General features: G+C 54.1%; 2 protein-coding genes across 2 annotated transcripts in view; both read right to left on the minus strand.

Moving 5' to 3' along the window:
* The window catches only part of LOC144603008 (zinc-binding protein A33-like), an 852,507-nt gene that overhangs the window by 226,726 nt on the left and 611,731 nt on the right, over positions 1-14,050 (minus strand).
* The window catches only part of atf6b (activating transcription factor 6 beta), a 45,087-nt gene that overhangs the window by 30,403 nt on the left and 634 nt on the right, over positions 1-14,050 (minus strand). The window contains exons 2-5 of the mRNA XM_078415622.1: positions 12,295-12,463; positions 7,430-7,612; positions 4,960-5,162; positions 1,165-1,350 (exon numbers count right to left, since the gene is read on the minus strand). Of these exons, the coding sequence (XP_078271748.1) occupies positions 1,165-1,350; positions 4,960-5,162; positions 7,430-7,612; positions 12,295-12,463 (741 nt within the window). The remainder of the gene's footprint in view (positions 1-1,164; positions 1,351-4,959; positions 5,163-7,429; positions 7,613-12,294; positions 12,464-14,050) is intronic.

Here is a 14,050-nt window from a genome sequence, read left to right on the forward strand (position 1 = left end):
CTAGTGGAAGAATCTCGGACTAGAGGTCATAGCCTTACAATTAAAGGACGTTCTTTTAGGAAGGAGATGAGGAGGAATTTCTTGGTCAAATTAATTTTCCTCCTGGGATTTTTTTTCCTCCAGTGCTGTGTGTGTCCTTGCCTCAGTCACCATGCTGCCCTCAGTCACCATGCTGCCCCCAGTCACCATGCTGCCCTCAGTCACCATGCTGCCCTCAGTCACCATGCTGCCCTCAGTCACCATGCTGCCCTCAGTCACCATGCTGCCCCCAGTCACCATGCTGCCCTCAGTCACCATGCTGCCCTCAGTCACCATGCTGCCCTCAGTCACCATGCTGCCCTCAGTCACCATGCTATCCAGTACTATCTGTGTCCTTGCCTCAGTCACGATGCTGCCCTCAGTCACCATGCTGCCCCCAGTCACCATGCTGCCTTCAGTCACCATGCTGCCTTCAGTCACCATGCTGCCCTCAGTCACCATGCTATCCAGTACTATCTGTGTCCTTGCCCCAGTCACGATGCTGCCCTCAGTCACGATGCTGCCCTCAGTCACGATGCTGCCCTCAGTCACGATGCTGCCCTCAGTCACGATGCTGCCCCCAGTCACCATGCTGCCCTCAGTCACCATGCTGCCCCCAGTCACCATGCTGCCCTCAGTCACCATGCTGCCCTCAGTCACCATGCTGCCCTCAGTCACCATGCTGCCCCCAGTCACCATGCTGCCCTCAGTCACCATGCTGCCCTCAGTCACCATGCTGCCCCCAGTCACCATGCTGCCCCCAGTCACCATGCTGCCCTCAGTCACCATGCTGCCCTCAGTCACCATGCTGCCCCCAGTCACCATGCTGCCCTCAGTCACCATGCTGCCCTCAGTCACCATGCTATCCAGTACTATCTGTGTCCTTGCCCCAGTCACGATGCTGCCCTCAGTCACGATGCTGCCCTCAGTCACGATGCTGCCCTCAGTCACGATGCTGCCCTCAGTCACGATGCTGCCCTCAGTCACGATGCTGCCCTCAGTCACGATGCTGCCCTCAATCACCATGCTGCCCTCAGTCACCATGCTGCCCAGTGCTGTGTGTGTGCTGCCCTCTGTCACCATGCTGCCCTCGGTCACCATGCTGCCCTCAGTCACGATGCTGCCCAGTGCTGTGTGTGTCCTTGCCTCAGTCACGATGCAGTCCAGCCTCTTCTTCAGCAGCGAGTTCTCCCGTTTCAGCTTCTCGTTCTCGTCCAGCGCCTCGCGCAGCTTGCCCTCGAGGCCCTGCAGGTATTCCTTCTTCTTCTTGCGGCTCTGACAGGCCGACTCGCGGTTCTTGATCATCCGCTGCTGCCGCTTCAGCAGCTTGATCTGAGGGGGGAGGGGAGAGTCCGTGAGCTGAGCGGGGCCTACAGGCCGTTCGGCCCAGCGGGTCGGTGCATGATACTGCTGGCCCCCCACCTGCTCAGATCCTCCCCAACCTGCCAGCAGCTCTTCAACGAGCCACATGTCTTTCCCAATCCACACCTTTTTACCACCAGACTCAGGAACAGCTTCTCCCCCTCTGCTGTCAGGCTTCTGAACGGCCCTTCCATAAGCTGGGGTACTGTCCGATTCACCTCTACCCCTTTGCGGGCATTGGACTTTGTCTGTCGGAATGGGAGGCAGTGACCAGTGGGGTACCGCAAGGTTCGGTGCTGGGGCCCCAGCTATTTACGATATACATTAATGACTTAGATGAAGGGATTAAAAGTACCATTAGCAAATTTGCAGATGATACTAAGCTGGGGGGCAGTGTGAACTGTGAGGAAGATGCAATAAGGCTGCAGGGTGACTTGGACAGGTTGTGTGAGTGGGCGGATACATGGCAGATGCAGTTTAATGTGGATAAGTGTGAGGTTATTCACTTTGGAAGTAAGAATAGAAAGGCAGATTATTATCTGAATGGTGTCAAGTTAGGAAGAGGGGATGTTCAACGAGATCTGGGTGTCCTAGTGCATCAGTCACTGAAAGGAAGCATGCAGGTACAGCAGGCAGTGAAGAAAGCCAATGGAATGTTGGCCTTCATAACAAGAGGAGTTGAGTATAGGAGCAAAGAGGTCCTTCTACAGTTGTACCGGGCCCTGGTGAGACCGCACCTGGAGTACTGTGTGCAGTTATGGTCTCCAAATTTGAGGAAGGATATTCTTGCTATTGAGGGCGTGCAGTGTAGGTTCACTAGGTTAATTCCCGGAATGGCGGGACTGTCGTATGTTGAAAGGCTGGAGCAATTAGGCTTGTATACACTGGAATTTAGAAGGATGAGGGTGGATCTTATTGAAACATATAAGATAATTAGGGGATTAGACACATTAGAGGCAGGAAACATGTTCCCAATGTTGGGGGAGTCCAGAACCAGGGGCCACACAGTTTAAGCATAAGGGGTCGGCCATTTAGAACGGAGATGAGGAAGAACTTTTTCAGTCAGAGAGTGGTGAAGGTGTGGAATTCTCTGCCTCAGAAGGCAGTGGAGGCCAGTTCGTTGGATGCTTTCAAGAGAGAGCTGGATAGAGCTCTTAAGGATAGCGGAGTGAGGGGGTATGGGGAGAAGGCAGGAACGGGGGTACTGATTGAGAATGATCAGTCATGATCACATTGAATGGCGGTGCGTACAGGCTCGATGGGCCGAATGGCCTCCTCCTGCACCTATTGTCTATTGATTGTAATCATGTAAAGTATATTGGATTGGATTGAATATTCATGCATAACAAAGCTTTTCACTGTAGCTCGGTACACACAGCAAGAACAAGGCCAAACCTAACCCTAACCCTAAACCAATCCCGCACATTCCTGCTCAACTTCCTTCAATACAAGCATCCGCTGCTCTAGACGTCAACTTCTCTACGGCGAAACCAAGCGCAGGCTCGGCGATCGCTTCGCTCAACACCTGCGCTCGGTCCGCCTCGACCAACCTGATCTCCCGGTGGCTGAGCACTTCAACTCCCCCTCCCACTCCCAGTCTGACCTTTCTGTCATGGGCCTCCTCCAGTGCCATAGTGAGGCCCACCGCAAATTGGAGGAACAGCACCTCATATCTCGCCTGGGCAGCTTGCAGCCCGGCGGTATGAACGTCGACTTCTCCAACTTTAGATAGTTCCTCTGTCCCTCTCTTCCCCTCCTCCTTCCCAGATCTCCCTCTGTCTTCCTGTCTCCACCTATATCCTTCCTTTGTCCCGCCCCCCTGACATCAGTCTGAAGAAGGGTCTCCACCCGAAACGTCACCCATTCCTTCTCTCCCGAGATGCTGCCTGACCTGCTGAGTTACTCCGGCACTTTGTGAGAAACATAGCTTCCTTCAATCCAACAGCTGCCCTCTCTCCCCTGTCTGAACTCTCCCCATTTCATTCACCCACCACCCCCACCCTCACTCTCCCCATTCACCCACCACCCCCACCCTCCATGTCCCCATTCACCCACCCCCCCACCCTCACTATCCCCATTCACCCACCACCCCCACCCTCCATGTCCCCATTCACTCACCACCCCACCCTCACTATCCCCATTCACCCACCCCCCCACCCTCACCCTCCCCATTCACCCACCCCCCCCACCCCCACCCTCCCCATTCACCCACCCCCCTCACCCTCCCCATTCACCCACCACCCCCACCCTCACTCTCCCCATTCACCCACCCCCCCACCCCCACCCTACCCATTCACCCACCCCCCCCCACCCTCACCCTCCCCATTCACCCACCCCCCCCACCCCCACCCTCCCCATTCACCCACCCCCCCCACCCTCACCCTCCCCATTCACCCACCACCCCCACCCTCACTCTCCCCATTCACCCACCCCCACCCTCCCCATTCACCCACCCCCCCACCCTCACTCTCCCCATTCGCCCACCACCCTCACTCTCCCCATTCACCCACCACCCCCACCCACCCTGTCCCCACCCACCCTCACTCTCCCCATTCACCCACCCCCCCTGCCCTCCCTCTCCCCACCCACCCACCCCCACCCTCACTCTCCCCATTCACCCACCACCCCCACCCTCCCTCTCCCCATTCACCCACCCCCCCCACCCTTCACCCACCCTCCCCATTCACCCACCACCCCCACCCTCCCTCTCCCCATTTCATTCACCCACCCCCCCCACCCTCACTCTCCCCATTCACCCCCCCACCCCCACTCTCCCCACCCACCCACCACCCCCACTGTCCCCATTCACCCACCACCCCCACCCTCACTCTCCCCATTCACCCACCACCCCCACCCCCACTCTCCCCACCCACCCCCCACACTCCCTCTCCCCATTCACCCACCACCCCCACCCTCCCTCTCCCCATTCACCCACCCCCCCACCCTCACTCTCCCCATTCACCCACCACCCCCACTGTCCCCATTCACCCACCCCCCCACCCTCACTCTCCCCACCCACCACCCCACCCTCCCTCTCCCCATTCACCCACCACCCCCACCCTCCCTCTCCCCATTCACCCACCCCCCCCACCCTCCCTGTCCACGACTCCCCTTCCACCACTCCCCTCCCACCCATCCATCCATCCATAATTCCACCCACCCACCCACCCATCCATCCATATTCCTTCCACCCACCCACCCACCCATCCATCCATCAATCCAACAACCCACTAACCCATCCATCAATCCACCCACCCACCCACCCACCCATCCATCAATCCACCCACCCACCCACCCATCCATCCATCAATCCACCCACCCATCAATCCACCCACCCACCCAGTGGGGGTCGGGGTTTGGGGAGAGTGGGGGTGGGGGGAGGTGGAGGTGGGGGGAGGTGGAGGTGGGGGGAGGGGGTAGAGAGGGGTGAAGGGGATGGGGCGTTGGGGGGAGGGGATGGGGAGGCGGAGGGGAGGGAGGAAGGGGGGATGGGTGAAGGGGGTGCTGCACCAATGCGGGTCCACTTGGTGTAGTCTTGCACTAAACGCTGTAGGTGTGGATATTAAAGCTGCCACTCACGTCGATCTCGGAGGACCCGCGCCCCGAGCGTGTGGGCGCCGGCATGATGGGTTTGGCGGGGGCCGTGACGCTGGCCGGGGGGCGCTTGCAGCCGGTGGTGAGGCCGTTGGCCGGGGTCCCGTTCACTGCCGACACCTTCATCAGTGTCTGCACGGGGATGGTCACCAGCTCTGGTGGAGACAGAACCACCGACGGCCTGGACACTGGACAGAAACATCACCGTCACAGCAGGAGCAACCGCACGCACGCACGAACACACACGCACACGCGCATACACACACACACACACACACACACACACACACACACACACACACACACACACACACACACACAGGCGCGTGTGCGCACACACGCAGGTACACGCACACACATAGAAACATAGAAAATAGGTGCAGGAGTAGGCCATTCGGCCCTTCGAGCCTGTACGCACCGCCATTCAATATGATCATGGCTGATCATCCAGCTCAGTATCCCGTACCTGCCTTCTCTCCATACCCCCTGATCCCTTTAGCCACAAGGGCCACATCTAACTCCCTCTTAAATATAGCCAATGAACTGGCCTCAACTACCTTCTGTGGCAGAGAATTCCACAGACTCACCACTCTCTGTGTGAAGAAATGTTTTCTCATCTCGGTCCTAAAAGACTTCCCCCTTATCCTTAAACTGTGACCCCTTGTTCTGGACTCCCCCAACATCGGGAACAATCTTCCCGCATCTAGCCTCTCCAACCCCTTAAGAATTTTGTAAGTTTCTATAAGATCCCCCCTCAGTCTTCTAAATTCCAGCGAGTCCAAGCCGAGTCTATCCAGTCTTTCTTCATATGAAAGTCCCGCCATCCCAGGGATCAATCTAGTGAACCTTCTCTGTACTCCCTCAAAGGCAAGAACGTCTTTCCTCAGATTAGGAGACCAAAACTGCACACAATACTCCAGGTGTGGTCTCACCAAGGCCCTGTACAACTGCAGCAGAACCTCCCTGCTCCTAAACTCAAATCCTCTTGCTATGAATGCCAACATACCATTGGCTTTCTTCACTGCCTGCTGCACCTGCATGCCTACTTTCAATGACTGGTGCACCACGACACCCAGGTCACGTTGCATCTCCCCTTCTCCTAATCGTTCACCATTCAGGTAATACTCTGCTTTCCTGTTCTTGCCGCCAAAGTGGATAACCTCACATGCACGCACGCACACACAAGCACGCGCACACATACGCACGCACGCACACGCACGCGCACACACACGCGCCCGCACGCACGCGCACACACACACACAAACACCTGACCATTCGGCCCATCAAGTCCACTCCGCCATTCAATCATGGCTGATCTATCTTTCGCTCTCAACCCCATTCCCCTGCCTTCTCCCCATAACCCCTGACACCCGCACTAATCAATAACCCGTCTATCTCTGCCTCACAAATATCCACTGACTTGTGGCCTCCACAGCCGTCTGTGGCAAAGAATCCCACAGATTCACCGCCCTCTGACTAAAGACATGTCTCCTCATCTCCTTCCTAAATGAACGTCCTTTAATTGTGAGGCTGTGCCCTCTGGTCCTAGACTCTCCCACTAGTTTAGTGTAGAGATACAGCGCAGGAACAGGCCCACCGGGTCCACGCCGCCCAGCGATTCCCGCACACTAACACTATCCGACACCCACTAAGCACAATTTTTTTTACATTTGCCCAGCCAGTTAACCTAGAAACCTGCGCGTCTTTGGAGTGTGGGGGCAAACCGAAGATCTCAATAGACAATAGGTGCAGGATGAGGCCATTCGGCCCTTCGAGCCTGTACGCACCGCCATTCAATGTGATCATGGCTGATCATTCTCAATCAGTACCCCGTTCCTGCCTTCTCCCCATACACCCTGACTCCGCTATCCTTAAGAGCTCTATCCAGCTCTCTCTTGAATGCATTCAGAGAATTGGCCTCCACTGCCTTCTGAGGCAGAGAATTCCACAGATTCACAACTCTCTGACTGAAAAAGTTTTTCCTCATCTCAGTTCTAAATGGCCGACCCCTTATTCTTAAACTGTGGCCCCTTGTTCTGGACTCCCCCGACATTGGGAACATGTTTCCTGCCTCTAACTTGTCCAACCCCTTAATAATCTTATACGTTTTGATAAGATCTCCTCTCATCCTTCTAAATTCCAGCGTATACAAGCCTAGTCGCTCCAGTCTTTCAACATACGACAGTCCCGCCATTCCGGGAATTAACCTAGTAAACCTACGCTGCACGCCCTCAATAGCAAGAATATCCTTCTCGGAGAAAACCCACGCTGGGGAGAACGTACAAACTCCGTACAGACGGCGCCCGTAGTCGGGATGGAACCCGGGTCTCCGGCGCTGCATTCGCTGTAAGGCGGCAACTCTACCACCGTGACAGCCGTGAATGCAGGGGAAACATTCACTGCACATCCACTCGACCCAAGCCTTTCACTGCTCCGCGTGTTTCAATAGTCATACCTGGAATGGTTTGTTTCAGAGGCAGAGACACAGGGACACAGCTTTGCACAGACTGCAGGAGGATGGTCTTTGCAGGGCTGCTGCTGGGGGGGGTGGGCAGGATGGTCACCACCTCAGGCTTGGGCTGGAGTGGGGGTCTGCTGCACAGAATGCTGCTGGCTTTGATGCCCGTGCTGGCCTGTACTGGAGCAAGGAAAGAGCAAGGTTACACCAAACCTCACGGCCAGATATCAGAGACAACACCTTGGGGCAGTGGTAGAGTGATACAGCGTGGAAACAGGCCCTTCAGCCCAACTCGCCCAACATGCCCCATCTACACTAGTCCCACACCGGCCAACATGCCCCATCTACACTAGTCCCACCTGCCCACACGGACCAACATGCCCCATCTACACTAGTCCCACCTGCCCACACCGGCCAACGTGCCCCATCTACACTAGTCCCACACCGACCAACATGCCCCATCTACACTAGTCCCACCTTTGCCCACACTGACCAACATGCCCCATCTACACTAGTCGCACCTGCCCACACCGGCCAACATGCCCCATCTACACTAGTCCCACCTTTGCCCACACCGACCAACATGCCCCATCTACACTAGTCCCACCTGCCCACACCGGCCAACATGCCCCATCTACACTAGTCCCACCTGCCCACACCGACCAACATGCCCCATCTACACTAGTCCCACCTGCCCACACCGACCAACATGCCCCATCTACACTAGTCCCACCTGCCCACACCGACCAACATGCCCCATCTACACTAGTCCCACCTGCCCACACCGACCAACACGCCCCATCTACACTAGTCCCACCTGCCCACACTGACCAACACGCCCCATCTACACTAGTCCCACCTGCCCACACCGACCAACATGCCCCATCTACACTAGTCCCACCTGCCCACACCGGCCAACACGCCCCATCTACACTAGTCCCACCTGCCCACACCGACCAACATGCCTCATCTACACCAGTCCCACACCGACCAACATGCCCCATCTACACCAGTCCCACCTGCCCACACCGACCAACATGCCCCATCTACACTAGTCCCACACCGACCAACATGCCCCATCTACACTAGTCCCACCTGCCCACACCGACCAACATGCCCCATCTACACTAGTCCCACCTGCTCACACCGACCAACATGCCCCATCTACACTAGTCCCACCTGCCCACACCGACCAACATGACCCATCTACACTAGTCCCACCTGCTCACACCGACCAACATACCCCATCTACACTAGTCCCACCAGCCCACACCGACCAACATGCCCCATCTACACTAGTCCCACCTGCTCACACCGACCAACATGCCCCATCTACACTAGTCCCACTCACCCACACCGACCAACATGCCCCATCTACACTAGTCCCACCTGCCCACACCGACCAACATGCCCCATCTACACTAGTCCCACCTGCCCACACCGACCAACATGCCCCATATACACTAGTCCCACCTGCCCACACCGGCCAACATGCCCCATCTACACTAGTCCCACCTGCCCATACCGACCAACATGCCCCATCTACACTAGTCCCACCTGCCCACACCGACCAACATGCCCCATCTACACTAGTCCCACTCACCCACACCGACCAACATGCCCCATCTACACTAGTCCCACCTGCCCATGCCGACCAACATGCCCCATCTACACTAGTCCCACCTGCCCCCGTTTGACTCATGTCCCTCTAAATCCACAAAGTTGATTATTATCTCTCATAAGATGAAGAGACGAATAGATCGGGTGGATGCAGAGCCTCCTGACCAGAGCAGGTGGATTGAGGACCAGAGGGCACAGGTTTAATAGGTCATAGGTCGGGGAGGGCAACAGAATGAACAAGCTCATCAGGAAGGTTGGCTCCGTGCTGGGGGGCGGAGTGGGAGTTGGCTTCACGGGAGATGGTCCTGGAGGGGAGGGAGATCCTCAAACTGCAGAGCATCCTGGACAAGACAGCTCACCCCCCTCCGTGACACACCAGTCAACCTGAGGAGCACCTTCATCATTCGCAGCTTGACAACACCTTTCACAAGTTGTAGGAGAAGAATTAGGCCATTCGGCCCACCGAGTCTACTCCGCCATTCAATCATGGCTGATCTCTGCCTCCTAATCCCATTCTCCTGCCTTCTCCCCATGACCCTTGACACATGTTCCAATGAAGTATTTGCCTATCTCTGCCTTAAAAATATCCACTGACTTGGCCTCCACAGCCCTCTGTGGCAACGAGTTCCACAGATTAACCACCCTCTGACTAAAGAATTCCTCCTCACCTCCTTTCCAAAAGAACGCCCTTTAATTCTGAGGCTGTGCCCTCTGGTCCTAGACTCTCCCACTAGTGGAAACATCCTCTCCACATCCACTCTATCTTTGCCTTTCATTATTCCGTAAGCTTCAATCAGGTCCCCCCTTAACCTTCTAAACTCCAGCGAGTACAGGCCCAGTGCTGTCAAACGGTCCTCCAAGATGGTACCCAAAAGTGAACACAATACTCCAATATATATAACTGCAACATGACCTCCCAACTTCTATACTCAACACTCTGACTGATGAAAGACGATGTGCTGATGTGGAGCTAACTTCAGTTCCGGGAATAGACAATAGACAATAGGTGCAGGAGGAGGCCATTCGGCCCTTCGAGCCAACACCACCATCCAATGTGATCATGGCTGATCATTCTCAATCAGTACCCCGTTCCTGCCTTCTCCCCATACCCCCTGACTCCGCTATCCTTAAGAGCTCTATCTAGCTCTCTCTTGAATGTATTCAGAGAATTGGCTTCCACTGCCTTCTGAGGCAGAGAATTCCACAGATTCACAACTCTCTGACTGAAAAGGTTTTTCCTCATCTCCGTTCTAAATGGCCGACCCCTTATTCTTAAACTGTGGCCCCTGGTTCTGGACTCCCCCAACATTGGGAACATGTTTCCTGCCTCTAACGTGTCCAACCGCATAATAATCTTATACGTTTCGATAAGATCCCCTCTCATCCTTCTAAATTCCAGTGTACACAAGCCTAGTCGCTCCAGTCTTTCAACATATGACAGTCCCGCCATTCCGGGAATTAACCTAGTAAACCTACGCTGCACGCCCTCAATAGCAAGAATGTCCTTCCTCAAATTTGGAGACCAAAACTGCACACAGTACTCCAGGTGTGGTCTTACTAGGGCCCTGTACAACTGCAGAAGGTAGCGCAGCGGTAGAGTTGCTGCTTTACAGCGAATGCAGCGCCGGAGACTCAGGTTCGATCCTGACTACGGGTGCTGCACTGTAAGGAGTTTGTACGTTCTCCCCGTGACCTGCGTGGGTTTTCTCCGAGATCTTCGGTTTCCTCCCACACTCCAAAGACGTACAGGTATGTAGGTTAATTGGCTGGGTAAATGTAAAAATTGTCCCTAGTGGGTGTAGGATAGTGTTAATGTGCGGGGATCACTGGGCGGCACGGACTTGGTGGGCCGAAAAGGCCTGTTTCCGGCTGTATATAAACATAGCACAAAAAGTAAGGAAATTTGTGTTTGGTAGATTATTTCTTTGTTGTAACAATGCTTCTTGGCAATAAATCTTATACCGTTGGAAAGCCTGTTTATTTCCCTTTTAAATGGTGCCACATTTGTAAGGAACATGCATTTGTGGGATGAGCAGCAGAGCTGAGTATATGGGTTGCGCCCATGAAAAATTTGCCAAATCTTCTCTGCCAATGCCAAACAGCTTATTCTGCTGTTGCTATTGACTCTTGTTTTGAGCTTCTGGTACCCCCAGGTGCTGACAAGAATGGGATGCCATCCCACAACAGTGTGTGACCAGGCTGGTGACCAGCATGAGGAGGAGGAGGTGCCAGGCTGTTATGGCTGTATATGGTTCTTCCACACGCTACTGTGGCTCCTGTTTATTAAATGAATAAATTGTTAAATTGCCAATATGTCTTGTTTCTTCAGACTTCAATCATCCAATCCACCAAACAACACCGAACAAGGGTCAATGGCAGAATAAGCTGTTTGGCATTGGCAGTGAAGATTTGGCAAATTTTTCATGGGCGCAACCCATATACTCAGCTCTGCTGCTCATCCCACAAATGCATGTTCCTTACAAATGTGGCACCATTTAAAAGGGAAATAAACAGGCTTTCCAACGGTATAAGATTTATTGCCAAGAAGCATTGTTACAACAAAGAAATAATCTACCAAACACAAATTTCCTTACTTTTTGTGCTATGTTTATATGATATGATATGATGATACTCAACTCCTCTTGTTATGAAGGCCAACATTCCATTGGCTTTCTTCACTGCCTGCTGTACCTGCATGCTTCCTTTCAGTGACTGATGCACCAGGACACCTGCTGTACCTGCATGCTTCCTTTCAGTGACTGATGCACTAGGACACCTGCTGTACCTGCATGCTTCCTTTCAGTGACTGATGCACTAGGACACCTGCTGTACCTGCATGCTTCCTTTCAGTGACTGATGCACTAGGACACCTGCTGTACCTGCATGCTTCCTTTCAGTGACTGATGCACTAGGACACCTGCTGTACCTGCATGCTTCCTTTCAGTGACTGATGCACCAGGACACCTGCTGTACCTGCATGCTTCCTTTCAGTGACTGATGCACTAGGACACCTGCTGTACCTGCATGCTTCCTTTCAGTGACTGATGCACTAGGACACCTGCTGTACCTGCATGCTTCCTTTCAGTGACTGATGCACTAGGACACCTGCTGTACCTGCATGCTTCCTTTCAGTGACTGATGCACTAGGACACCTGCTGTACCTGCATGCTTCCTTTCAGTGACTGATGCACTAGGACACCTGCTGTACCTGCATGCTTCCTTTCAGTGACTGATGCACTTACTTGCTGGCCCTTGCTTCAGTGGTGAGTTCCCCTGCTCAGTCTTTACCACGCTGATCTGAATGATATTCAGTGGTGGGTTCAGGACATCGCCAAAGGTACATGGAGGGGTGGGAGGGTCCTCAGCTTTCACCACAGGCAGCGTGGTCTCCGTGTTTAGGTTCACGTGGAGCTTGAGGGGGGAGAAAAGGAGACAATTTCATTCAATGTAGTATAAGAACATAACTGCAGATGCTGGTAAAATAAAGGAAGGTATTTATTCACAAAATGCTGGAGTAACTCAGCGGGTCAGGCAGCATCTCGGGAGAGAAGGAATGGGTGACGTTTCGGGTCGAGACCCTTCTTCAGACTGATGTCGGGGGGCGGGACAAAGGAAGGATATAGGTGGAGACAGGAAGATAGAGGGAGATCTGGGAAGGAGGAGGGGAAGCGAGGGACAGAGGAACTATGTAAAGTTGGAGAAGTCGATGTTCATACCACTGGGCTGCAAGCTTCCCAGGCGAAATACGAGGTGCTGTTCCTCCAATTTGTGTTGGGCCTCACTATGGCACTGGAGGAGGCCCATGACAGAAAGGTCAGACTGGGAGTGGGAGGGGGAGTTGAAGTGCTCAGCCACCGGGAGATCAGTTTGGTCAATGCGGACCGAGCGCAGGTGTTGAGCGAAGCGATCGCCGAGCCTGCGCTTGGTTTCGCCGATGTAAATAAGTTGACATCTGGAGCAGCGGATGCAATAGATGAGGTTGGAGGAGGTGCAGGTGAACCTCTGTCTCACCTGGAAAGACTGTTTGGGTCCTTGGATGGAGTTGAGGTAAAGGGACAGGTGTTGCATCTCGTGCGGTTGCAGGGGAAAGTGCCCGGGGATGGGGTGGTTTGGGTGGGAAGGGACGAGTGGACCAGGGAGTTACGGAGGGAACGGTTTCTACGGAATGCAGAGAGGGGAGGGGATGGGAAGATGTGGCCAGTGGTGGGGTCCCGTTGTAGGTGACGGAAATGTTGGCGGATGATTTGTTGGATCCGCTGGCTGGTGGGGTGGAAGGTGAGAACAAGGGGGATTCTGTCCTTGTTGCGAGTGGGGGGAGGGGGAGCAAGAGCGGAGCTGCGGGATGTAGAAGAGACCTAGTACTGAAAGTAATCGTGCAAGTACAGCAGGCAGTGAAGAAATCAAATGGCATGTTGGCCTTCAAAGCGAGAGGATTTGAGAACAGGAGAAAGGAGGTCCAACTGCAGTTGAACAGGGCCCTGGTGAGACTGCACCTGAGGTATCGTGTCTCCTAATTTGAGGAAGGACATCCTTGCCATTGAGGGAGTGCAGCGTAGGTTTACCAGGTTAATTCCCTGGATGGCGGGTCTGACAGATGATGAAAGAATGAATCGACTGGGCTTGTATTCACAGGAATTCTTGCCATAGAGGGAGTACAGAGAAGGTTCACCAGATTAATTCCCGGGATGGCGGGACTGACAGATGACGAAAGACTGGATCGACTGGGCTTGTATTCACTGGAATTTAGAAGGACGAGAGGAGATCTTATAGAAACATATAAAATTCTTAAAGGACTGGACAGGATGCACGATGTTGGGGGAGTCCAGAACAGTTTAACAATAAGGGGTTGGCCATTTAGGACTGAGATGTACAGGGCATTGGTGAGGCCGAATCTGGAGTATGGTGTGCAGTTCTGGTCGCCAAATTATAGGAAGGATGTCGACAAAATGGAGAGGGTACAGAGGAGATTTACTAGAATGTTGCCAGGGTTTCAGCACT

This window comes from Rhinoraja longicauda, chromosome 19, assembly GCF_053455715.1.
Source record: "Rhinoraja longicauda isolate Sanriku21f chromosome 19, sRhiLon1.1, whole genome shotgun sequence".
NCBI lineage: Eukaryota > Metazoa > Chordata > Chondrichthyes > Rajiformes > Arhynchobatidae > Rhinoraja > Rhinoraja longicauda.